General features: G+C 41.0%; 2 protein-coding genes across 6 annotated transcripts; one reads left to right on the top strand and one right to left on the bottom strand.

Moving 5' to 3' along the window:
- The first annotated feature begins 26 nt into the window (after positions 1 to 26).
- Positions 27 to 2,203, top strand: LOC143356536 (uncharacterized). Of its 3 annotated transcripts, none has more exons than XM_076792297.1 (4): positions 27 to 878; positions 963 to 1,055; positions 1,137 to 1,221; positions 2,100 to 2,203. In XM_076792297.1, the coding sequence occupies exons 1-3, from the start codon at positions 410 to 412 to the stop codon at positions 1,184 to 1,186; spliced, it is 612 nt and encodes a 203-aa protein (XP_076648412.1). In that variant the 5' UTR covers positions 27 to 409; the 3' UTR covers positions 1,187 to 1,221; positions 2,100 to 2,203. The 3 variants fall into 3 exon arrangements, with proteins under 3 accessions (XP_076648412.1, XP_076648411.1, XP_076648413.1); XM_076792298.1 differs by lacking the exon at positions 2,100 to 2,203 and having other exon boundaries at positions 429 to 568; positions 651 to 878; positions 1,137 to 1,990; XM_076792296.1 differs by lacking the exon at positions 2,100 to 2,203 and having other exon boundaries at positions 1,137 to 1,990.
- On the bottom strand, positions 1,993 to 3,421 carry LOC143356534 (mitochondrial protein C2orf69 homolog). Of its 3 annotated transcripts, none has more exons than XM_076792294.1 (6): positions 3,291 to 3,421; positions 3,054 to 3,205; positions 2,825 to 2,952; positions 2,607 to 2,766; positions 2,290 to 2,533; positions 1,993 to 2,210 (listed from the first exon to the last, which is right to left on the bottom strand). In XM_076792294.1, exons 2-6 carry the CDS (start codon positions 3,195 to 3,197, stop codon positions 2,011 to 2,013), a joined length of 876 nt encoding a protein of 291 aa, XP_076648409.1. In that variant the 5' UTR covers positions 3,198 to 3,205; positions 3,291 to 3,421; the 3' UTR covers positions 1,993 to 2,010. The 3 variants fall into 3 exon arrangements, with proteins under 3 accessions (XP_076648409.1, XP_076648410.1, XP_076648408.1); XM_076792295.1 differs by having other exon boundaries at positions 3,330 to 3,421; XM_076792293.1 differs by having other exon boundaries at positions 3,054 to 3,421.
- Between the last annotated feature and the right edge of the window lie 21,183 nt (positions 3,422 to 24,604).

Below are 24,604 nucleotides of genomic sequence, written 5' to 3'. Positions count from 1 at the left end.
TTTCATTTCACTTGTTCACTCTATATCTGTGAGCATTTTAGCGCTGTAATGAAACTACAATCTTTTATTACAATGTTTTAATGTTTTGTTGTTAAATTTAAATTACCTCGATAATCGCGATGCCACTGAATTGCAGACAACTTCATTTAGTGTAACAGTTTGCACCAGAGACTTTATCCAGACAGCAGAAATTATACATAGTTCTTGTAAACAAAACGCAATACAATCTTTAGTGAGAGAAAGAAATATATTTTACCATATTAGATTATTCTGAGAAATCGATAACAAATGGTTGGAATACAAAAAAGTAACTGGCAACGTGTATTGAAAGAAGATTGTACATGACAAAGAAAGTTGTTTCGAACTGCTAGATAATAGTAACATATGGGCAGTTACAAAACCGGCAAATATGAAAACTGAAGTGTCTTGGAAACGCCGGTTTCTACGGAAAAAATTCAAGTACACGTTAATCTGTGTATTCGTAGTTGCTATTATTTTTGTTATTCATCAGTTATTTTATTTTAAACAACTTAACCAAGCGGTCAGAGGGAAATTAATTAGTAATTCGGTGAGAACATCTAAGTATATTATTACTAATAAAATCATTTCAAAAGGAAATGAATCATCGATGAATGTTAAACTTGTTCAAGACAAGAATGGTCGAACTGTATCATTACGTGGAACACGTGATATGGACATTTTAAAATACACATCAAATTCGCAAGGGGGAAAATTTATCTGTTTCGTCTCAAAAACAGAGATAGATTTTGAAAAAATTAATGACAATTACTGTGATTGTCCAGAAGATGGTAGTGATGAACCTGGTACCAATGCGTGCAACAATGGTGTTTTTTATTGTGGGATATTATCTTCAGAAAGTAAACATATTTGATTTTTTATTCTCTTTATTTATACAGTCAAATTTCTTCCAATGATAAGAATCAATGTCAACTCAATTTCAGTGAAGATATCATCTTATAAAGTGAATGATGGAGTTTGTGACTGTTGCGATGGGTCCGATGAATGGGCAGGAGTATCTCATTTACATAATGATAGTTAGTATAACGATAGTTCTAAAAGGAATACAAATTTTTTTTATTATGATTTCTACTAATTGTGTATAATTTATTTTTCAGACTCTGAGAACATAAGTTATTATAAGTCCAAATGTCAAAATAGATGTTAACACACCATGGACACAAATATATTTCTTTGGCATAGGTATATCAGCCCTGTATTAACTATGCCGCTAATATATGCAACATTTTTCATTGTATAAACACTGTTCTAAATACTAAAATTTTTTATAAGAATACATTTATGCAATACTGTAACATTACTTAGTGAATTTAAAGTGAACATAGATCTGGAAAGGTAATCTGGATAAATAATGCATGACATAATAATATTTAAAATCTTTGAAACATTTAAAACATGCGTATTTTAACATACATATACAACAAACATTTCTACTAAAGCCATGCGAGAACCTGACTCGTCTGGGTCCGATACTTTCATCGCGATCATCGGGTACCCTATATTTTCGAGTTTTCGCACACCTCTAATTTCTAGCAATATCAACAGCATTGTTCATTAGTAGCATATGTTGTAAATTTATTAGTACTGTTGGGTTGCTAATGAAATTAATCCTTTTGCAATTAGTCATGTATTCTACCCTTTTTTCTCTATAAATAATCATTAAAATGATTATTTATAGACTTATTTCTGTACATAATTTATGAGTATTATTGTCAAGGGTATTAACAGTAATCGTACGGTATTAAATATAACTTATAATTAATTCTTTCCGTTAGGATTTAAATAATTGGCACATAGACAGAAAATTGCACAATATAACATAACAAACTCAGTTTCTTTAATAACATCCTTTGTACTCGCAGCTTGTTCTCCTGTACAACGATAGTATAATAGTAGCCAACTAGTCCATTGCAGAAGGATTAATTATTATATACTAAAGTGTATTTAAACAAGTTAAATAATAAAATGTCACTACATATATTTTACAATAGCTTTAAGAACATGAAAATGTAGTGTCAAGCTTCTTGGTTCACATGAAAAGTGAAAAATTCGTTTCACAGGAACTTCCATACTTTGTAAAATACTACAAAACTGATTTTCTTCTTCACGAATCCATGGACGATGCCGATCACAAACTTGATATGGTGTGACATGTACATGAACATCTATTTCTGTAAGAATAGAGTAATTGTTAAACATAATTTGAATAAGTGTAGAAAGTCTTTTTCATAGTTTTGTTAAATATATTACTTAATTTTGCAAAAGATTCTAATATGGGTTTGTTTGTGATCCATGTATCCCTGGTACCTCCATGTCCACTATCCAACCACCACATGCTCTCAATAAATTTTATAAAGTTTGTAATTTCTTGGTCAGGATCTGAATTATTGAGATGGTAATGAAATTCATGAAGAAATTGATTCAATACAACACTGCCTTTACTGAAGCCCATTAATGTTAATTTTGTCTTGTCATTAATAAGATGAGTAAGATTCTAGCAATACAAACATTTGAATTAAGTTTATATTATGACTCACATTTTTGCTAAATTTCAAATTTAAGTATACCTCATCCTTATGTATTTTTAAATCTTGTAAGGAAGATATTATCAACCTTTGCAAATGTTGTAAAGCATTGAAAGTTGGCAAAAATGATGGAACACCATATTCATTTGATGGTACAAAATTATCATAACAGCTGAAGCTAGCATTTCCTGTATCATGTATTCTAAAACAAAGTTCAACATAAGTAATGCTACATATTAATATTTAATTATAAATTTTACCTAGATGGTCGAATGACAAGTACATGTTTATTTGGGAAATTTGTTGAAAGTATTTGAGCAGTATTTTCTAGACTCCATTCTGTATACTTTTTACTATCAGCATGCCGCTCCATGCATTCTTCAATATCCTGTAAATAAATTAGTAATATTATACAAAACAATTGCACTATATGTCTCAGTAACAAAACAACATTATTTTAATAATAAAAATACATAATCTTATTCAAACCTGCACATCACCTCCAAAATATACAAGAATGTCTTGACATGGCAGTGATTTCGGATGTGAATAAATTATATCATTAAAACGACTAGCGATACCAGGTACTTTCTTCCAAATACAAATTTTAGAAGACATTTCAAAAACTGACATTCATGAATCTGAAACCAAAAATGACAAATACGATTTATCCTAATAACAGAGAGGATATGAGAGAGTTCACGCCCGGATTTTCGGCGTTCCTACTTTTGTGACATCGCCTTTTTAGCATGGAACAGATCCCACATCATCTTTTTACATGGAACAGAATCCACATCACCGACGATATACCGTCACCAACGAGATATAGGAATAGAATTGACACTCCGACTGACTGGACTGACTCCAACGAGGGAGACTGCCAGCCTTACGGGAGAACGTGTCGCTCGAAAAATACCGTCTTTTCTACCGCCCTCTAGGATAGATTTTGGCTGGAGTAAGAAACAGAAGGCCAACGACGGTATCCAGTCGGTGCAGAAGGTGAATCATCACGGAACCATATCGATTATCAAATGTTACATTCTCCGACGCACGTATTCGAATTAAACAGATATTTTTTTTAGTGTTGCTTTTTAAGATTTTAAATATTGAAAGTAAAACTAATATCAAGGACGAAAAATTCGTAAAAATATTTTACGTAAGAAATTATTAAAGCATAATTTTAGGAAAATCAATTTCTACTTCAAATTTCATATGAAATACCATAATTTGTAATTTAAAAATATTTCATGAACAAGCATTATTTCCTTACACTTTTTTTTTTATAGATAATTGTTCCAAGAACCGATCTGTGGGAACAGAAATATGTTGAAAACTAAAGTAACGTTTATTTAACGTACTATTCCGAATAATATAGAGTTTGAGAGAGAATCACGTGGATGAATTAATATATTATAATATAAAATAATATAATTGTAGGAGCAAAGATGGGCAAATTTTTATTGAAACAGACATTTCAAACAGCGAATAAAAGATAAAAAATTATTTGTTACGCGTCAAACAAAAATAATTATGTTCTCTCTATTCCACGCGTAATTTACTCGACGAATAAAGATAATTTTTCATTGGGTTGAGCGATTCATCTTTAGCGTCGAATAAAATGTTCATTTTCATCTGTCTTTATTCGGCGGTTTATTCGACTTCGAATAATTTTCGGAGCCGCGTTCGAATGCTGTAAATAACGAGGCCAGAGCAGTCAAAGACTGGCGCGCGCGTTAGAATGTATGTGTATGTAGTTGTATCGCCCAATGACCAAAGCAGGGATCGAACAAAACTGTAGACACTTATGAATCTTAGATCTTTTTAGACCTTTGAAATTTTGAATCATTTCATTTTTGGTTTAATTTAGCTGTACACATGAATTTATTGACTCTATTGTAAAAATTTATTTCATAATAGTTACTTTTTCGATTAAAAAGGGTTCTAATGATATGTTGGTACTGTAAAAATAGGATCGATGTCCTTTTTCAATTTCTATAACAAGACCTGCATTTGTGGAATTTTTACGTGTCTTTCATTTTTTGTAAATATGGTTTTCAGCCGAAAAATCGACAGAAATTCTCAAATATGAATATCAATAACCGGCGTGAGCTCAGGCCTTTAAATCAAAAAATAAACTTTTTTATTATTAATTATTTTTCTATGGGACTTTCACCAACATACTCGTGGCATTTTTCTAAGGAAAACGTTACCAAATATGACAAAATTCCGATGACATTTACTTGTGTAATGAACAACGGAAGTTTCGGACGCAAAGAAGGACAGCATATGAAAAGAAAGAGACGCGGGGAGTCCTTCTCGCCTCGAGTTCGACTGCTCGGTTTTCGTCGCGTTGCACAGGGCGGACAAATAGCCGAATTTCGGGCAAAAGTCTAGATGTGGCTACTAATGTATATGTATTGACAATTACTCAGAGAAAATGAAATTTAACAATACAATTAATAAATATGATTATAGATAAAGTTTATTGCTTATAAAATATAAAGAAGCAATACTATAAGGTATAAAAAATAGCAAACAATACAATTATAATTAAAACTTAAAATGACTTAGACACTTTCCAAAACCTTTTAATTTAAATCCGCAATAAAAATTTAAAATATGTGTTTTTACCTCTATGTTAGTGACACACGAACTCAAAATTTCATCGAACCATAATAGCGAGCCTACAATAATCTTGTACTTTTGGTTAAATACTTTTTGTTTCATTTTCTATTTAAATTAGTTTGTTATTGAAACTCATTAATAGTTTTAAATAGTACTTGAAATATTTTAAATGATATTGAAATATTGGAATATTACAATTTGGAATATTTCGTCGTTAGAGAACCTAGCCGGATGAGGTAGTCAAAAATGCCCTTCAACATATTTGAATGGCCGATGCGCCATTCGATTTTTGGTCAATTGTTCTATATATAATAAATTTGACGCATTACGGTTATTGATATTCATATTTGAGAATTTCTGTCGATTTTTCGGTTGAAAAGCATATTTACAAAAAATGAAAGACACGTAAAAATTCCACAAATCCAGGTCTTTTTATAGAAATTGAAAAAGGACATCGATCCTATTTTTACAGTAGCAACATATCATGAGAACCTTTTTTAATCAATAAAGTAACTACTATGAAATAAATTTTTAAAACAGAGTCAATAAATTCATGTATACAGCTAAATTAAACCAAAAATGAAATGATTCAAAATTTCAAAGGTCTAAAAAGAACTAAGATTCATAAGTGTCTACAGTTTTGTTCGATCCCTGCTTTGGTCTTTGGGCGATACAACCACATACATTGCAACGCGCGCGCCAGTCTTTGACTGCTCTGGCCTCGTTATTTACAGCATTCGAATGCGGCTCCGAAAATTATTCGAAGTCGAATAAAGACAGATGAAAAGGAACATGTGGCGGCCTGTGCAACGAGCACGCCGACGAATCGCCAACATACATTGTATACGCGGCGGCGAGCGTCCTCGGGAAGTTGTAGAGAAACACGCGAAGATCGGTTCCGAGGGCGGTCGTCGTTTGGTAAACAAACGACTAGCGACAGAAAAAATTGGACAGTCGAAGGAATGCCATCGAACATTCGCTCGCTCGCGTCGGCCGGTAGTCACCTCAGAGCAGCCATTCGTGTTACGGTGAAATGGCTGGTTTCGCGAAAGAACGCCGTATTTTACTTTCGCGAAAGAACGCCATATTTTACTTTCGCGATTGAATACTTGAAGATTTCGGGAATTCGAAGTTGCTTTTTATTTTGAAAGTTGGATCGGCGAGACGTGCCGTAGCAGAGGTGATCGTCGACTGCAAGGTACACGGGTTTGGGGTCTTATATATTAATGGGTAATCTTATTTGGGGTACAAAGGTGTGGGACTGTTTAATGGTTCAAAGTTGTCGGGTGCTGAATCAGTCGTGAACTTGAGCCTGGTGACGTGTTGCGAGGGTTGTTGTCTTGGTCTTATCGGGCCGTGACATTCGCAAAGGTCACGCTAATAACGAACGTTATCTCTCCGCGCGCCGGGTGTTGTAAGTACGTATTATGGCGATTAGGTTTGGGCTACATATGTACATTTGGATTAGTTTTCGAGTTAGGTTTGAGTTAGTTTTGGGTTAGATTCAAAATTTATTTAAAATTTACTGTGCGAAATTCAATGTTAGTGTATATCACCATATAAAATATATTTCTTTTGCAAAAAATTTATATCAGGATGAAAATTGATATGAAGAATCATATAATAATCATTTTTATGCATAATACAATTTTGCAAAAATTATATATCAATTATTTTTATGTATTCTTAATTTGTTTTTAATATATGTTTTACAGCTATTGGAAAAGTAATAAGAATGTAAAGATAGATCGAAATTGTTTATAGCGAATAGTGATTTGTTAAGTTTGCTAATTTTGTTTACTACTATTATAATTTGCTTAAGTCTCTTACTACTAATTTTGCATATACATAGTTCATTTATTATTAATTTCGTTTTAAATTGATTGTTCTTAAAAATAAATTCTTTGTTAAATTTATTAATTATATTGGTAAATTTAATTTTCTGTAAACAATTTCCGATATATATTTATACATTAATAACCAAATTACGAGAAGTGCCCAAAAACAGGTCATTAGTCCGCACAGTACGGCAGTCTCTTTATTTTCCGAGATATTTGCAAAAAACTGTCTATTTTGATGAAAAATTCTGCCTATTTTGAATGACCGAATTTGTTCTTTAGGGCGGGGGAGGGTTCTTTGGTTAAAATCCACAAGGAGATTTTTATCATCCACCCTATGAAATTATCGAGACGATGTTCTCCCACTTATTCATGATCACTATAAGTTGTTTCTATATATGTATCCGTTGAGTTCATAAACGTTGAATAGTCTTCACAAGTGCAAGTATTTCAGGTAGAGACAATTTCTAATTGCACCGCTAACGTTTTCTTCATTTATTCTCAGGTTATCCCTACAATTTATTTTCCTTACCGCGTGTAATAGCTTGAAAACTTCACCTTCTGCCGTTGGATACATGTTATTATTTATTTTCAGTGTTTTCAAGTGGGTGAGGCTCGCCAATGGGTGCAGGGCGGATTCACTCCTTACCTCGCGGACTGTTTCCTCGGTCACCATCTCGGTTTCCATTTGATGAGGAATGGATCTTCAATGTAAGTAACATTACACTTCTCCTGTTGGTTCTCAGGGTGTAAATTGATCTTCATCTGCGCGTCTTGCAGGAAGATAAGTTGGATTCTTGTCCGTATCTGTTGATCGTTTTCCGCGCTAATTTACTGCATAGTTAAAGCCTTTAAATATATCTAACGGGTACTTTCCTTACCGCGTGTAGTAGCTCGAAAACTTCACCTTCTATCGTTGGATACATGTTATATATATATACAGGGTGTTAAAAAAACCATTCGATATTTATGTGGTATATAGGATATACTGTGCTGAGTAAAAAAGCTTTAGGTAACATAGGTCGAAAGGTCAACCGTTTCTGAGATATAAAAATTTTTGTTTGCTAGTATCATGATTGACTTACTTGCTTCCATCACATGCGATGTTTACTTTAGTGTTTATAAACAGCGTTCTGAATGTCTTCATTCAAGAGCCGACAGTAGATTTCATCCGGAGTCAGTCAGCTGTGCATCGAAGAAAGGAGAACACGTGGAAAAGCTTCTGCAACTACCAAAAGGCCAGTAGTAAATGAATCGTGATGTTGGCAAACAAAAATGTTTATATCTCGGAAACGGTTGACCTTTTGACCTATGTTTACTAAGACTTTTTTACTCAGTACAGTGTATCTTATATACCATATAAATATTGACTGGTTTTTTTTTAACACCGTGTATATACATGTACACATTAGGGTGGACCTTATTTTTCGACCATCTGATTTTTTTTATGCGACCCCCTAGATCTGTTCCAGATCAAAAAAAAATAAGTTCTGCAAAAGAAGAACTCAATTGGACAACAGGAAAGGGTGTCGCAATCGGTTTGAAGTTTGAAAATTTCAGTAATTTCCCTTTAATTTTACATGCAACTCAAATTTTATGTTTTAATGATAAGAGTTACTGTTATAACATAAAAATATCATCTTTTGGTTGTATAATAAGAAATTTTACTTGAAAGTTTCAACAATATTGTCAATATTTTGGTTTATTACATTACGGAGTAGAGCTATGAGCGCGCCAAACGGTCGCCAACAGGCCCGAATATTCAACTTTTTAAAAAATTTCAAAATAGTTGGCCTGAAATTAATAAAAATAATTACATCCCGGGAACGCACGACGATTACGTTCTGAAACATATTAATGATATACAAAAAAAAAATCGAAATTTTTAAAAATTACACAAAAATGAGTCACCCAAGAGATGACTACAAAGAACTTTTAGAATTAGCAATAATTTTTCTTGGGGGGATTCCTTTGGGTGGCATTTAATTCAAAATGCCTGGCGCATTTCACCATGCGAGGTGGATGGCTAAAATAATATACACTTTAAAAATATTTATTTTTCGAAACGAATTTGCTCTCAACCAGGAAGAGTATAGTAGCATTAGAGATACATGTGTATTTCTAATTAACATTTATATTGAGCCGTGGATTTTGACCCCAATGGCTGCTATGGCGCCACGTGTAGATCTAGAATTCATCAAAAATATAATTCATTACAAAAATGTTAACGAAGAAATAAGCGATGTGGCATTAAAAAAAATTGTGAACCATTTATGGTACTTGTCACCGGAGAATGCGGCGCTATCGTTTTTTGATAAAAAAGTTTCAGTAGAAACAAAAAGATCGATGGTGCAAGCACTACAAAATGTAAACAATAATAATAATTATAAGAGATACATGACAACGACTATAGAAATTAAAAATCTTGCGAATTTGGAAATACAACATTTCGTATCATCTGAATCAAATAATGTTTTCAAACGGTTCAATATAAATTCAGATTTTCTTTTAATTGATCCAGCACTATGGGAAACTGATAATAATTATACCGAAGCGATAGGTATTATAACAAAATTAGAAGTTGTGAATGACGTTGCAGAAAGAGCAGTAAAATTAATGAAAGATTATAATTTAACGTTATGCAAAAACGAAGAAGAAAAACAATTCATATTACAAATTGTAACCGATTATAGGGAAAAATACCCAAAAATTGATAAAACAACATTAAGTACAGATTTTTAAAAATTATTTATACTCTTATTATAATTAGGCCTATAAACAAAATATTTAATTATAAGTATTTAACTGTCTTTTCCCACTTTTCCTTATATTAATCTGAGATCAAATTTTATATTTAAAAAATAAATATAAAAAATTTTGCTTAAACAAATTCATTAAACAATTTAATTTTTGCTTTGATATAATAAGAATATTACATTAAAATAGTGTTTAATGACCAGTGGGATTGAAAAAATGTGTACTTTTTCATTTTTCGCAAAATGAAAATTTTTTGCATAAACAAACTCGTTGCGACACGTCTTCCCTTTGTCCGATCGACTTGAAATTTGGAGGGAATTAGTTTTTTACCGAGTAGAACAGATTGCAAGGGTCGCATCAAATGAATTTAAAAAAAAATTGTGTCGAGTGGCATTTTCCGAGTATCCTCTCTGATTCGGTCGCATGATCTCTGACAATAGAGGCTATCTGAGCATGCGTGGTCGACATCGTAAACGACGGCGCTGCCGTAGCTTCGCTCGAACAGCCGTGCCTCGGCACACTCACACACCGCCAGGTCGGCGCGTACGTGTACCGATGAGAATAGCAAGGGTCCGGGATGCCGCGAATCATTCCTCGATAATGCAAAGATGGGGTTCATCAGTAGTCAAAAGCGCTAGATAAAAGATAAATCTAGAGCGCTCGCCATCAAACAGGTCCGACTCTTGCTTTTTCGAGCAACATTTTGCATTATTCGGTCGCATGATGCCTGCCGTAGCTTCGTTCGAACAGCTGTGCCTCGGCACACTCACACACCGCCACACAGTGGTCCGGATCGAGAAATTCAGTGACATTTTGTTATAACTTTTGAACCATTAGAGATATTGCAATGAAATTTTCACTAAAAATATTTAAAAAATAGTCACTTTTAATTATAGATAATTAAATATTTTTTGCATTTGTTAAACAATATTTATTAATTAATTTTCATTGATACTTTGTTATTGAAAACAAAATTGTTTACATATAAGTTCACAAACTATTTTTTCTAATAATTTATAATTAAAATTTTTTAATCCGTATCGAGAAATTCTGTGACACTTTGTCACAGCTTTTGAATCGTAAAAGTTATTGGGATGAAACTTTCACTGAAAAATATGAAAAAATAGTCACTTTTTAATGATAAATAATTTAATATGTTTAGTGTTTGTTTAATTATTTTTAATAACATTTTACTTACTGTACTGGCTGATTTACTTAAATCTATATAAGTATCAATTCTGCAGCAACTTCATCTAGCGGCTTTTTCTTTTTATTTTGTGATTTTACTCTTATTGTCGATATATAGGGATCGGAAGTTAGGAGCAATCTATTAAGTAAATCCTCGTTTGTGTTGATTCTGGAATTTTTTCTTGTGTTCCTGCTTCTAAATTTCTTAAAATCTTTGTGCTTCGTTTCTTGTGCCTCCTCAGAAAGCTGTCCAATCGGTAGCAAAGCATTTTGCACGATATCCTTGCCGTGGATTAATATCTTGTGCATGGAGGCAGGCATGTAATACCATCCATAACGTTGCACATAATATTTTGCTGTTTGTAGCGTATATTCTCCGAATTTGGTAACATTTATTTCGTATGGGGACGAAATAACTTGCAAGATGACATGCAGCCTTTTAATTAAAGCAACGTCAATTTCCGTTATTTCCGCGGAAATTTCACCATTCTGAAAAAACCTTCTTGCCGTATTCCCATCGTTTGATGAGCCCCATCCTTGTTTTACGTAGTCGACAACTAGTCCCAATTTTTCTTTAAATTGTTCTTGTATCTTCTTTTTTCTTTCGCTTCGAATGTTTTTTAAATCGGGTGTATTAGCACTCCATTTTTGAAAGGGTATATTATACGATACATGCAATATCCATTCAAAGCATCTTATCCAAGCATGCAGCGAAGAAATTCCAAAAGAATAATTATTATTATTAGTGGGTTTTGATTTTACAAATTCTAAATCATTCATCTCCGTTGGTTTTGCATCGCATATATAACAACGCATAGAGGATTTCGTACTCGTAATCGCATTGCAAATTTTATTATCTACCATTGTAAATAGCATGGTATATTCGATAGATGTATTATTTATTTCAAACGACTTCAAATTTCGAATTTCATTATTTATTCTATTAGTTTCTTGCTCTATAATTATTTGAGACTCTTTAACAAATTCGAATTTTATTGGCCGGCAAAACCAAGGAGATGATGGTCGCGGATTTTCCCAAAGGATTTCTGAAGTTAATTTGTTATATAACTTTAACGGGACTATACTAGATATAAAAACAGATTCTTCATCCGTATTATGGTCTGCATGATATACTTGTTTATATCTTTGCTGGCTTGAAGCACCATCGCAACCCCATTTGCATATGAGAATTAGTTGATTATTATTTGGCAATGTATCTAAACTCTTCAATATGCGGGAAATTGTATGGTCTAACAAGCCTTGTAATTCGACTTGTGCATATGTTTCAGTAATCTTCGTACTACTCTTTGCTGGAAAGCACTGTATTTTTTCTTGCGACAGTTTATAATAAGAGGGCCACAGATTGTTCTTGCATTTTATGGCTGAATTTCTAATGGTCATATACTGAAATTTGGAGAGTTTTACTGTCAAATAAATATTGCAGTACGCGTAACTCCCGATGCATGCCTTGTTTTCGCAATTTCATCTTTAGTGCACTCCGTAATTCATCGAGAGAAAAATTATGAATGAGAGACCGAGATCTTCGTATTCTTTCCCTGCTACTGCATTGAGAATATAACTTTCGTCCTTTGTATATGTTTACAGTAGACGATTTTCGTTGTATTGGGGTATTTGTCGAACTTGAAGACGGAATCTCTGCTAATATGGCACTTAGATATGAAAAATCTTTTTCCAACCATGACTTATTACGTTGAAGGAATCTCACTTGTGTATAATATGATTGTTTCCACTTCTGTTTTAATTTACTAGTGAATACTTTTAAACTCTTCGTTAATCCTTCTGATTGTTCCGGAGAAAGATTAATTCGTTCACATATTTCTTTATGCAAGAATGAGTAATCACCCATGTCCTTTGACGAATTTTTTAATCTTATAAATAAGTCTCGATGTTTTCGAAAAGCTTCCATTCTCGACGCTCGATAATTAATATCTGAATAGCAAAGATGAACCGTTACATGCGAAATTACTGAGGCAATAAGTGTTTAGTCGTTGTTGTACTTACCAAATATAAACCAAATAAAAGATGATATAATGTAAAATAAATCAAAACTTATTCTAATTAAACAATAAATGAATATATATAACACGCATTAAAAATAACTTAACTAAATACAGATTAAATATATACATATATACGATACACACTAAATATACACTGTACGAGTCTTTTACAAATCCTTTACTGTGTGTTTTCTCCAACGGTTCTGTTTCATCTGAATGCAAACTAAAAATGAGAAAACAATCGACTCCTCATCTGCAGCATATAATAAACAATTGAGGTACGCTACAATGAAAACAGTCGCTCGCACGCGCGCGAAGAGGTTCTTCGCGTCTCGCACAATCTTGGCGCTCGACGCAGCGATGGATACACTTTAAGGGCCAGTTTTCCTACGTAGCCTTGAGTCGCCACGCTCCAAACAGGAACTAGGAGAAGCATCCTAGCGATCTTCACGCTACAAACGGCCGCTAGGAGAAGCTCAAATGACAGTGTGTGTGCCGTGTGCGTGCCGTGTGCGTGTGCCATGGTATGCCCCACACAACGCTAGATCCGCAAGAACGAAAAAGATTGCAAGGGTTCGGGAGGCGGCAAATCATTGTTCGATAATGCAAAGATGGGGCCTTCCAGGGGTGAAAAGCGTTAGATAAAAGATAAATCTAGAGCGCTCGCGAACGAACAGGTCCTACTTTTGCGTTTTCTAGGCGTAATTTGCAATATTCGGCAGAATGTAGATATAAGGACACATTTTCTTAAATAACCGGGTCCTTATTGAGAATGTTGACGGCGAGCGCTCTAGCGGTGACATATACAATGTCAATGCAACGCCTATTATATTGTATAATTACGTATTAAACAAAGGATTTGCCGCCCCCGAAAAACCATCCCACAGCTATTATTTTGCTCAAATATAGTTCCGGCATTTTTCGCTACGAGCGCTGTATTCTCTTTCCGATCATTGTCGTCGTCAGCAGTCACTATGCTCGAATGAGAGTCGTGCGCAACACTCACACACCGCCAGGTCGGCGTGTACGTGTACCTACGAGAATAGCAAGGGTCCGGGATGCCGCGAATCATTCCTCGATAATGCAAAGATGGGGCTCATCAGGAGTCAAAAGCGCTAGATAAAAGATAAATCTAGAGCGCTCGCCATCAAACAGGTCCGACTCTTGCATTTTCGAGCAACATTTTGCATTATTCGGTCGCATGGTGCCTGCCGTAGCTTCGTTCGAACAGCCGTGCCACGGCACACTCACACACCGCTAGGTCGGCGTGTACGTGTACCTACGAGAATAGCAAGGGTCCGGGATGCCGCGAATCATTCCTCGATAATGCAAAGATGGGGCTTATCAATAGTCAAAAGCGCTAGATAAAAGATAAATCTAGAGCGCTCGCCATCAAACAGGTCCGACTCTGGCATTTTCGAGCAACATTTTGCATTATTCGGTCGCATGATGCCTGTCAGAGAGGCGATCCGAGCACGCGTGGCCGACATCGGAAACGACGGCGCTGCCGTAGCTTCGTTCGACAGCCGTGCCTCGGCACACTCACACACCGCCAGGTCGGCGTGTACGTGTACCTCCGAGAATAGCAAGGGTCCGGGATGCCGCGAATCATTCCTCGATAATGCAAAGATGGGGCTTATCAATAGTCAAAAGCGCTAGATAAAAGATAAATCTAGAGCGCTCGCCATCAAACAGGTCCGACTCTGGCATTTTCGAGCAACATTTTGCATTATTCGGTCGCATGGTGCCTGCCGTAGCTTCGTTCGAACAGCCGTGCCACGGCACACTCACACACCGCTAGGTCGGCGTGTACGTGTACCTACGAGAATAGCAAGGGTCCGGGATGCCGCGAATCATTCCTCGATAATGCAAAGATGGGGCTTATCAATAGTCAAAAGCGCTAGATAAAAGATAAATCTAGAGCGCTCGCCATCAAACAGGTCCGACTCTTGCATTTTCGAGCAACATTTTGCATTATTCGGTCGCATGGTGCCTGCCGTAGCTTCGTTCGAACAGCCGTGCCTCGGCACACTCACACACAGCTAGGTCGGCGTGTACGTGTACCTACGAGAATAGCAAGGGTCCGGGATGCCGCGAATCATTCCTCGATAATGCAAAGATGGGGCTTATCAATAGTCAAAAGCGCTAGATAAAAGATAAATCTAGAGCGCTCGCCATCAAACAGGTCCGACTCTGGCATTTTCGAGCAACATTTTGCATTATTCGGTCGCATGATGCCTGTCAGAGAGGCGATCCGAGCACGCGTGGCCGACATCGTAAACGACGGCGCTGCCGTAGCTTCGTTCGACAGCCGTGCCTCGGCACACTCACACACCGCCAGGTCGGCGTGTACGTGTACCTCCGAGAATAGCAAGGGTCCGGGATGCCGCGAATCATTCCTCGATAATGCAAAGATGGGGCTTATCAATAGTCAAAAGCGCTAGATAAAAGATAAATCTAGAGCGCTCGCCATCAAACAGGTCCGACTCTGGCATTTTCGAGCAACATTTTGCATTATTCGGTCGCATGGTGCCTGCCGTAGCTTCGTTCGAACAGCCGTGCCACGGCACACTCACACACCGCTAGGTCGGCGTGTACGTGTACCTACGAGAATAGCAAGGGTCCGGGATGCCGCGAATCATTCCTCGATAATGCAAAGATGGGGCTTATCAATAGTCAAAAGCGCTAGATAAAAGATAAATCTAGAGCGCTCGCCATCAAACAGGTCCGACTCTTGCATTTTCGAGCAACATTTTGCATTATTCGGTCGCATGGTGCCTGCCGTAGCTTCGTTCGAACAGCCGTGCCTCGGCACACTCACACACAGCTAGGTCGGCGTGTACGTGTACCTACGAGAATAGCAAGGGTCCGGGATGCCGCGAATCATTCCTCGATAATGCAAAGATGGGGCTTATCAATAGTCAAAAGCGCTAGATAAAAGATAAATCTAGAGCGCTCGCCATCAAACAGGTCCGACTCTGGCATTTTCGAGCAACATTTTGCATTATTCGGTCGCATGATGCCTGTCAGAGAGGCGATCCGAGCACGCGTGGCCGACATCGTAAACGACGGCGCTGCCGTAGCTTCGTTCGACAGCCGTGCCTCGGCACACTCACACACCGCCAGGTCGGCGTGTACGTGTACCTCCGAGAATAGCAAGGGTCCGGGATGCCGCGAATCATTCCTCGATAATGCAAAGATGGGGCTTATCAATAGTCAAAAGCGCTAGATAAAAGATAAATCTAGAGCGCTCGCCATCAAACAGGTCCGACTCTGGCATTTTCGAGCAACATTTTGCATTATTCGGTCGCATGGTGCCTGCCGTAGCTTCGTTCGAACAGCCGTGCCACGGCACACTCACACACCGCTAGGTCGGCGTGTACGTGTACCTACGAGAATAGCAAGGGTCCGGGATGCCGCGAATCATTCCTCGATAATGCAAAGATGGGGCTTATCAATAGTCAAAAGCGCTAGATAAAAGATAAATCTAGAGCGCTCGCCATCAAACAGGTCCGACTCTGGCATTTTCGAGCAACATTTTGCATTATTCGGTCGCATGATGCCTGTCAGAGAGGCGATCCGAGCACGCGTGGCCGACATCGTAAACGACGGCGCTGCCGTAGCTTCGTTCGACAGCCGTGCCTCGGCACACTCACACACCGCCAGGTCGGCGTGTACGTGTACCTCCGAGAATAGCAAGGGTCCGGGATGCCGCGAATCATTCCTCGATAATGCAAAGATGGGGCTTATCAATAGTCAAAAGCGCTAGATAAAAGATAAATCTAGAGCGCTCGCCATCAAACAGGTCCGACTCTGGCATTTTCGAGCAACATTTTGCATTATTCGGTCGCATGGTGCCTGCCGTAGCTTCGTTCGAACAGCCGTGCCACGGCACACTCACACACCGCTAGGTCGGCGTGTACGTGTACCTACGAGAATAGCAAGGGTCCGGGATGCCGCGAATCATTCCTCGATAATGCAAAGATGGGGCTTATCAATAGTCAAAAGCGCTAGATAAAAGATAAATCTAGAGCGCTCGCCATCAAACAGGTCCGACTCTGGCATTTTCGAGCAACATTTTGCATTATTCGGTCGCATGGTGCCTGCCGTAGCTTCGTTCGAACAGCCGTGCCTCGGCACACTCACACACAGCTAGGTCGGCGTGTACGTGTACCTACGAGAATAGCAAGGGTCCGGGATGCCGCGAATCATTCCTCGATAATGCAAAGATGGGGCTTATCAATAGTCAAAAGCGCTAGATAAAAGATAAATCTAGAGCGCTCGCCATCAAACAGGTCCGACTCTGGCATTTTCGAGCAACATTTTGCATTATTCGGTCGCATGATGCCTGTCAGAGAGGCGATCCGAGCACGCGTGGCCGACATCGGAAACGACGGCGCTGCCGTAGCTTCGTTCGACAGCCGTGCCTCGGCACACTCACACACCGCCAGGTCGGCGTGTACGTGTACCTCCGAGAATAGCAAGGGTCCGGGATGCCGCGAATCATTCCTCGATAATGCAAAGATGGGGCTTATCAATAGTCAAAAGCGCTAGATAAAAGATAAATCTAGAGCGCTCGCCATCAAACAGGTCCGACTCTGGCATTTTCGAGCAACATTTTGCATTATTCGGTCGCATGGTGCCTGCCGTAGCTTCGTTCGAACAGCCGTGCCACGGCACACTCACACACCGCTAGGTCGGCGTGTACGTGTACCTACGAGAATAGCAAGGGTCCGGGATGCCGCGAATCATTCCTCGATAATGCAAAGATGGGGCTTATCAATAGTCAAAAGCGCTAGATAAAAGATAAATCTAGAGCGCTCGCCATCAAACAGGTCCGACTCTTGCATTTTCGAGCAACATTTTGCATTATTCGGTCGCATGGTGCCTGCCGTAGCTTCGTTCGAACAGCCGTGCCTCGGCACACTCACACACAGCTAGGTCGGCGTGTACGTGTACCTACGAGAATAGCAAGGGTCCGGGATGCCGCGAATCATTCCTCGATAATGCAAAGATGGGGCTTATCAATAGTCAAAAGCGCTAGATAAAAGATAAATCTAGAGCGCTCGCCATCAAACAGGTCCGACTCTGGCATTTTCGAGCAACATTTTGCATTATTCGGTCGCATGATGCCTGCCGTAGCTTCGTTCGAACAGCCGTGCCTCGGCACACTCACACACAGCTAGGTCGGCGTGTACGTGTACCTACGAGAATAGCAAGGGTCCGGGATGCCGCGAATCATTCCTCGATAATGCAAAGATGGGGCTTATCAATAGTCAAAAGCGCTAGATAAAAGATAAATCTAGAGCGCTCGCCATCAAACAGGTCCGACTCTGGCATTTTCGAGCAACATTTTGCATTATTCGGTCGCATGGTGCCTGCCGTAGCTTCGTTCGAACAGCCGTGCCACGGCACACTCACACACCGCTAGGTCGGCGTGTACGTGTACCTACGAGAATAGCAAGGGTCCGGGATGCCGCGAATCATTCCTCGATAATGCAAAGATGGGGCTTATCAATAGTCAAAAGCGCTAGATAAAAGATAAATCTAGAGCGCTCGCCATCAAACAGGTCCGACTCTGGCATTTTCGAGCAACATTTTGCATTATTCGGTCGCATGATGCCTGTCAGAGAGGCGATCCGAGCACGCGTGGCCGACATCGTAAACGACGGCGCTGCCGTAGCTTCGTTCGACAGCCGTGCCTCGGCACACTCACACACCGCCAGGTCGGCGTGTACGTGTACCTCCGAGAATAGCAAGGGTCCGGGAAGCCGCGAATCATTCCTCGATAATGCAAAGATGGGGCTTATCAATAGTCAAAAGCGCTAGATAAAAGATAAATCTAGAGCGCTCGCCATCAAACAGGTCCGACTCTGGCATTTTCGAGCAACATTTTGCATTATTCGGTCGCATGGTGCCTGCCGTAGCTTCGTTCGAACAGCCGTGCCACGGCACACTCACACACCGCTAGGTCGGCGTGTACGTGTACCTACGAGAATAGCAAGGGTCCGGGATGCCGCGAATCATTCCTCGATAATGCAAAGATGGGGCTCATCAGGAGTCAAAAGCGCTAGATAAAAGATAAATCTAGAGCGCTCGCCATCAAACAGGTCCGACTCTTGCATTTTCGAGCAACATTTTGCATTATTCGGTCGCATGGTGCCTGCCGTAGCTTCGTTCGGTCAGCCGTGCCACGGCACACTCACACACCGCTAGGTCGGCGTGTACGTGTACCTACGAGAATAGCAAGGGTCCGGGATGCCGCGAATCATTCCTCGATAATGCAAAGATGGGGCTTATCAATAGTCAAAAGCGCTAGATAAAAGATAAATCTAGAGCGCACGCCATCAAACAGGTCCGACTCTGGCATTTTCGAGCAACATTTTGCATTATTCGGTCGCATGGTGCCTGCCGTAGCTTCGTTCGGACAGCCGTGCCTCGGCACACTCACACACCGCCAGGTCGGCGTGTACGTGTACCTCCGAGAATAGCAAGGGTCCGGGATGCCGCGAATCATTCCTCGATAATGCAAAGATGGGGCTCATCAGGAGTCAAAAGCGCTAGATAAAAGATAAATCTAGAGCGCTCGCCATCAAACAGGTCCGACTTTTGCATTTTCGAGCAACATTTTGCATTATTCGGTCGCATGGTGCCTGCCGTAGCTTCGTTCGAACAGCCGTGCCACGGCACACTCACACACCGCTAGGTCGGCGTGTACGTGTACCTACGAGAATAGCAAGGGTCCGGGATGCCGCGAATCATTCCTCGATAATGCAAAGATGGGGCTTATCAATAGTCAAAAGCGCTAGATAAAAGATAAATCTAGAGCGCTCGCCATCAAACAGGTCCGACTCTGGCATTTTCGAGCAACATTTTGCATTATTCGGTCGCATGATGCCTGTCAGAGAGGCGATCCGAGCACGCGTGGCCGACATCGTAAACGACGGCGCTGCCGTAGCTTCGTTCGACAGCCGTGCCTCGGCACACTCACACACCGCCAGGTCGGCGTGTACGTGTACCTCCGAGAATAGCAAGGGTCCGGGAAGCCGCGAATCATTCCTCGATAATGCAAAGATGGGGCTTATCAATAGTCAAAAGCGCTAGATAAAAGATAAATCTAGAGCGCTCGCCATCAAACAGGTCCGACTCTGGCATTTTCGAGCAACATTTTGCATTATTCGGTCGCATGATGCCTGTCAGAGAGGCGATCCGAGCACGCGTGGCCGACATCGTAAACGACGGCGCTGCCGTAGCTTCGTTCGACAGCCGTGCCTCGGCACACTCACACACCGCCAGGTCGGCGTGTACGTGTACCTCCGAGAATAGCAAGGGTCCGGGAAGCCGCGAATCATTCCTCGATAATGCAAAGATGGGGCTTATCAATAGTCAAAAGCGCTAGATAAAAGATAAATCTAGAGCGCTCGCCATCAAACAGGTCCGACTCTGGCATTTTCGAGCAACATTTTGCATTATTCGGTCGCATGGTGCCTGCCGTAGCTTCGTTCGAACAGCCGTGCCACGGCACACTCACACACCGCTAGGTCGGCGTGTACGTGTACCTACGAGAATAGCAAGGGTCCGGGATGCCGCGAATCATTCCTCGATAATGCAAAGATGGGGCTTATCAATAGTCAAAAGCGCTAGATAAAAGATAAATCTAGAGCGCTCGCCATCAAACAGGTCCGACTCTGGCATTTTCGAGCAACATTTTGCATTATTCGGTCGCATGGTGCCTGCCGTATCTTCGTTCGAACAGCCGTGCCTCGGCACACTCACACACAGCTAGGTCGGCGTGTACGTGTACCTACGAGAATAGCAAGGGTCCGGGATGCCGCGAATCATTCCTCGATAATGCAAAGATGGGGCTCATCAGGAGTCAAAAGCGCTAGATAAAAGATAAATCTAGAGCGCTCGCCATCAAACAGGTCCGACTCTTGCATTTTCGAGCAACATTTTGCATTATTCGGTCGCATGGTGCCTGCCGTAGCTTCGTTCGGTCAGCCGTGCCACGGCACACTCACACACCGCTAGGTCGGCGTGTACGTGTACCTACGAGAATAGCAAGGGTCCGGGATGCCGCGAATCATTCCTCGATAATGCAAAGATGGGGCTTATCAATAGTCAAAAGCGCTAGATAAAAGATAAATCTAGAGCGCACGCCATCAAACAGGTCCGACTCTGGCATTTTCGAGCAACATTTTGCATTATTCGGTCGCATGGTGCCTGCCGTAGCTTCGTTCGGACAGCCGTGCCTCGGCACACTCACACACCGCCAGGTCGGCGTGTACGTGTACCTCCGAGAATAGCAAGGGTCCGGGATGCCGCGAATCATTCCTCGATAATGCAAAGATGGGGCTCATCAGGAGTCAAAAGCGCTAGATAAAAGATAAATCTAGAGCGCTCGCCATCAAACAGGTCCGACTCTTGCATTTTCGAGCAACATTTTGCATTATTCGGTCGCATGGTGCCTGCCGTAGCTTCGTTCGAACAGCCGTGCCACGGCACACTCACACACCGCTAGGTCGGCGTGTACGTGTACCTACGAGAATAGCAAGGGTCCGGGATGCCGCGAATCATTCCTCGATAATGCAAAGATGGGGCTTATCAATAGTCAAAAGCGCTAGATAAAAGATAAATCTAGAGCGCTCGCCATCAAACAGGTCCGACTCTGGCATTTTCGAGCAACATTTTGCATTATTCGGTCGCATGATGCCTGTCAGAGAGGCGATCCGAGCACGCGTGGCCGACATCGTAAACGACGGCGCTGCCGTAGCTTCGTTCGACAGCCGTGCCTCGGCACACTCACACACCGCCAGGTCGGCGTGTACGTGTACCTCCGAGAATAGCAAGGGTCCGGGAAGCCGCGAATCATTCCTCGATAATGCAAAGATGGGGCTTATCAATAGTCAAAAGCGCTAGATAAAAGATAAATCTAGAGCGCTCGCCATCAAACAGGTCCGACTCTGGCATTTTCGAGCAACATTTTGCATTATTCGGTCGCATGGTGCCTGCCGTAGCTTCGTTCGAACAGCCGTGCCACGGCACACTCACACACCGCTAGGTCGGCGTGTACGTGTACCTACGAGAATAGCAAGGGTCCGGGATGCCGCGAATCATTCCTCGATAATGCAAAGATGGGGCTTATCAATAGTCAAAAGCGCTAGATAAAAGATAAATCTAGAGCGCTCGCCATCAAACAGGTCCGACTCTGGCATTTTCGAGCAACATTTTGCATTATTCGGTCGCATGGTGCCTGCCGTAGCTTCGTTCGAACAGCCGTGCCTCGGCACACTCACACACAGCTAGGTCGGCGTGTACGTGTACCTACGAGAATAGCAAGGGTCCGGGATGCCGCGAATCATTCCTCGATAATGCAAAGATGGGGCTCATCAGGAGTCAAAAGCGCTAGATAAAAGATAAATCTAGAGCGCTCGCCATCAAACAGGTCCGACTCTTGCATTTTCGAGCAACATTTTGCATTATTCGGTCGCATGGTGCCTGCCGTAGCTTCGTTCGGTCAGCCGTGCCACGGCACACTCACACACCGCTAGGTCGGCGTGTACGTGTACCTACGAGAATAGCAAGGGTCCGGGATGCCGCGAATCATTCCTCGATAATGCAAAGATGGGGCTTATCAATAGTCAAAAGCGCTAGATAAAAGATAAATCTAGAGCGCACGCCATCAAACAGGTCCGACTCTGGCATTTTCGAGCAACATTTTGCATTATTCGGTCGCATGGTGCCTGCCGTAGCTTCGTTCGGACAGCCGTGCCTCGGCACACTCACACACCGCCAGGTCGGCGTGTACGTGTACCTCCGAGAATAGCAAGGGTCCGGGATGCCGCGAATCATTCCTCGATAATGCAAAGATGGGGCTCATCAGGAGTCAAAAGCGCTAGATAAAAGATAAATCTAGAGCGCTCGCCATCAAACAGGTCCGACTCTTGCATTTTCGAGCAACATTTTGCATTATTCGGTCGCATGGTGCCTGCCGTAGCTTCGTTCGAACAGCCGTGCCACGGCACACTCACACACCGCTAGGTCGGCGTGTACGTGTACCTACGAGAATAGCAAGGGTCCGGGATGCCGCGAATCATTCCTCGATAATGCAAAGATGGGGCTTATCAATAGTCAAAAGCGCTAGATAAAAGATAAATCTAGAGCGCTCGCCATCAAACAGGTCCGACTCTTGCATTTTCGAGCAACATTTTGCATTATTCGGTCGCATGATGCCTGTCAGAGAGGCGATCTGAGCACGCGTGGCCGACATCGTAAACGACGGCGCTGCCGTAGCTTCGTTCGAACAGCCGTGCCTCGGCACACTCACACACCGCCAGGTCGGCGTGTACGTGTACCTACGAGAATAGCAAGGGTCCGGGATGCCGCGAATCATTCCTCGATAATGCCGAGGAGAAAAAATGGGGAAAAAATGGATGCATATTTTGAGGATGATATGAAAAAGGAAAAATTAGGAAAATAAAAAAACATAATAGAATATATTTTTTTTACATATTTATTGTGATAGATTTGTTGCCACGCCCCCCGCTGCCTTTACGCCCCCCGCGGCCTCCGCGCCCCCTGTAGCCGCCTCGCCAGCCGCGGCCACCGCGCCGGCCCCCTCTTCGATATGAATTTCTTTTCATGTTTTTCATGAGCTTTGCCTGAAACATGTACACAACATTTATATACAAGATTTATATTTAACATATATATAACATATTTTTATGTTTTTCTAACTCACAAGCATTTCCTCCGTCATTTGGATGACGGGGCTTGGTGGAGGGGGGGGGGGGCGCGTTGATGCCGAGGCAGCGGATGTGTTGGCAACGTCGCCGCGGCCGTTTTCAATTTTCTGTTGGAAAAAATGTAACGTTTTAGAAATAAATAATAAATCTTTACGAATGATAAAATATACCGTCTACTCAGTACATTTGTGATTGGCCTCCCAATCCTAAGGCGGGCGACGGCCGCCGTCACTGCCGCCGGTAGTGACAGCGTTGCTGGAGCCGTCGGTGGTGCTGGCGCCACCCCCGCCGGTGCTGGCACCACCGCCGCCGGTGCTGGCACCACTGCCGCTGTGTTGGTGGGAATCTGTTCCATCTACATTACAAACAAAAACACAATACAATATAAAATATCATTATCACATGATATTGGGTAGGGATGAAAGTTCGTAGGGTTTTCAAATTGAAATTGAAAAATAGCAAAGGTATTTAGAAATACAGTAAGAAGTCATATAACAGAAGGGAAAATATGTTATTGAGTAATTCTATGAATACATATCTATCGGTAATTGTGCATAAGAAGTCACACGACATCGACTTCGAAGCTCTTTGAATATGTTGTCGGGATGAAGATTTGGAACAATTTTTCTCCATGCAGGCCGCCGCACAGTGGGCAATTTGAACGAAATCGGATTCAAAATCAAAGAACTTTCGATAGAAATGAGGTAGAGCGATGAAACTTTTTTTAAATTAAAGCTGAAACTTTGTAGAATATGGGAAAAATATGGAGATTATGGTACGAACGTTTTTTAACCTAGAGAAAATTCGTTAAACTTGCACAATTTCAAGAAAATTATGGTTTTTCCAATACCACGCGCGGAAAAATT

This window comes from Halictus rubicundus, chromosome 8, assembly GCF_050948215.1.
Source record: "Halictus rubicundus isolate RS-2024b chromosome 8, iyHalRubi1_principal, whole genome shotgun sequence".
Taxonomy (NCBI): domain Eukaryota; kingdom Metazoa; phylum Arthropoda; class Insecta; order Hymenoptera; family Halictidae; genus Halictus; species Halictus rubicundus.
This window is presented reverse-complemented; position numbering and strand designations above follow the sequence as displayed.

Coding starts and splice junctions, on each gene's coding strand:
- LOC143356536 (XM_076792297.1), top strand. CDS start 410: ATGAAAACTGAAGTGTCTTGGAAACGCCGGTTTCTACGGAAAAAATTC. Junction 879..962: donor TGGGATATTATCTTCAGAAA/GTAAACATATTT, acceptor ACTCAATTTCAG/TGAAGATATCATCTTATAAA. Junction 1,056..1,136: donor ATCTCATTTACATAATGATA/GTTAGTATAACG, acceptor TTTATTTTTCAG/ACTCTGAGAACATAAGTTAT.
- LOC143356534 (XM_076792293.1), bottom strand. CDS start 3,197: ATGTCAGTTTTTGAAATGTCTTCTAAAATTTGTATTTGGAAGAAAGTA. Junction 2,534..2,606: donor TAAAAATACATAAGGATGAG/GTATACTTAAAT, acceptor TTGTATTGCTAG/AATCTTACTCATCTTATTAA. Junction 2,211..2,289: donor AGAATCTTTTGCAAAATTAA/GTAATATATTTA, acceptor CTATTCTTACAG/AAATAGATGTTCATGTACAT.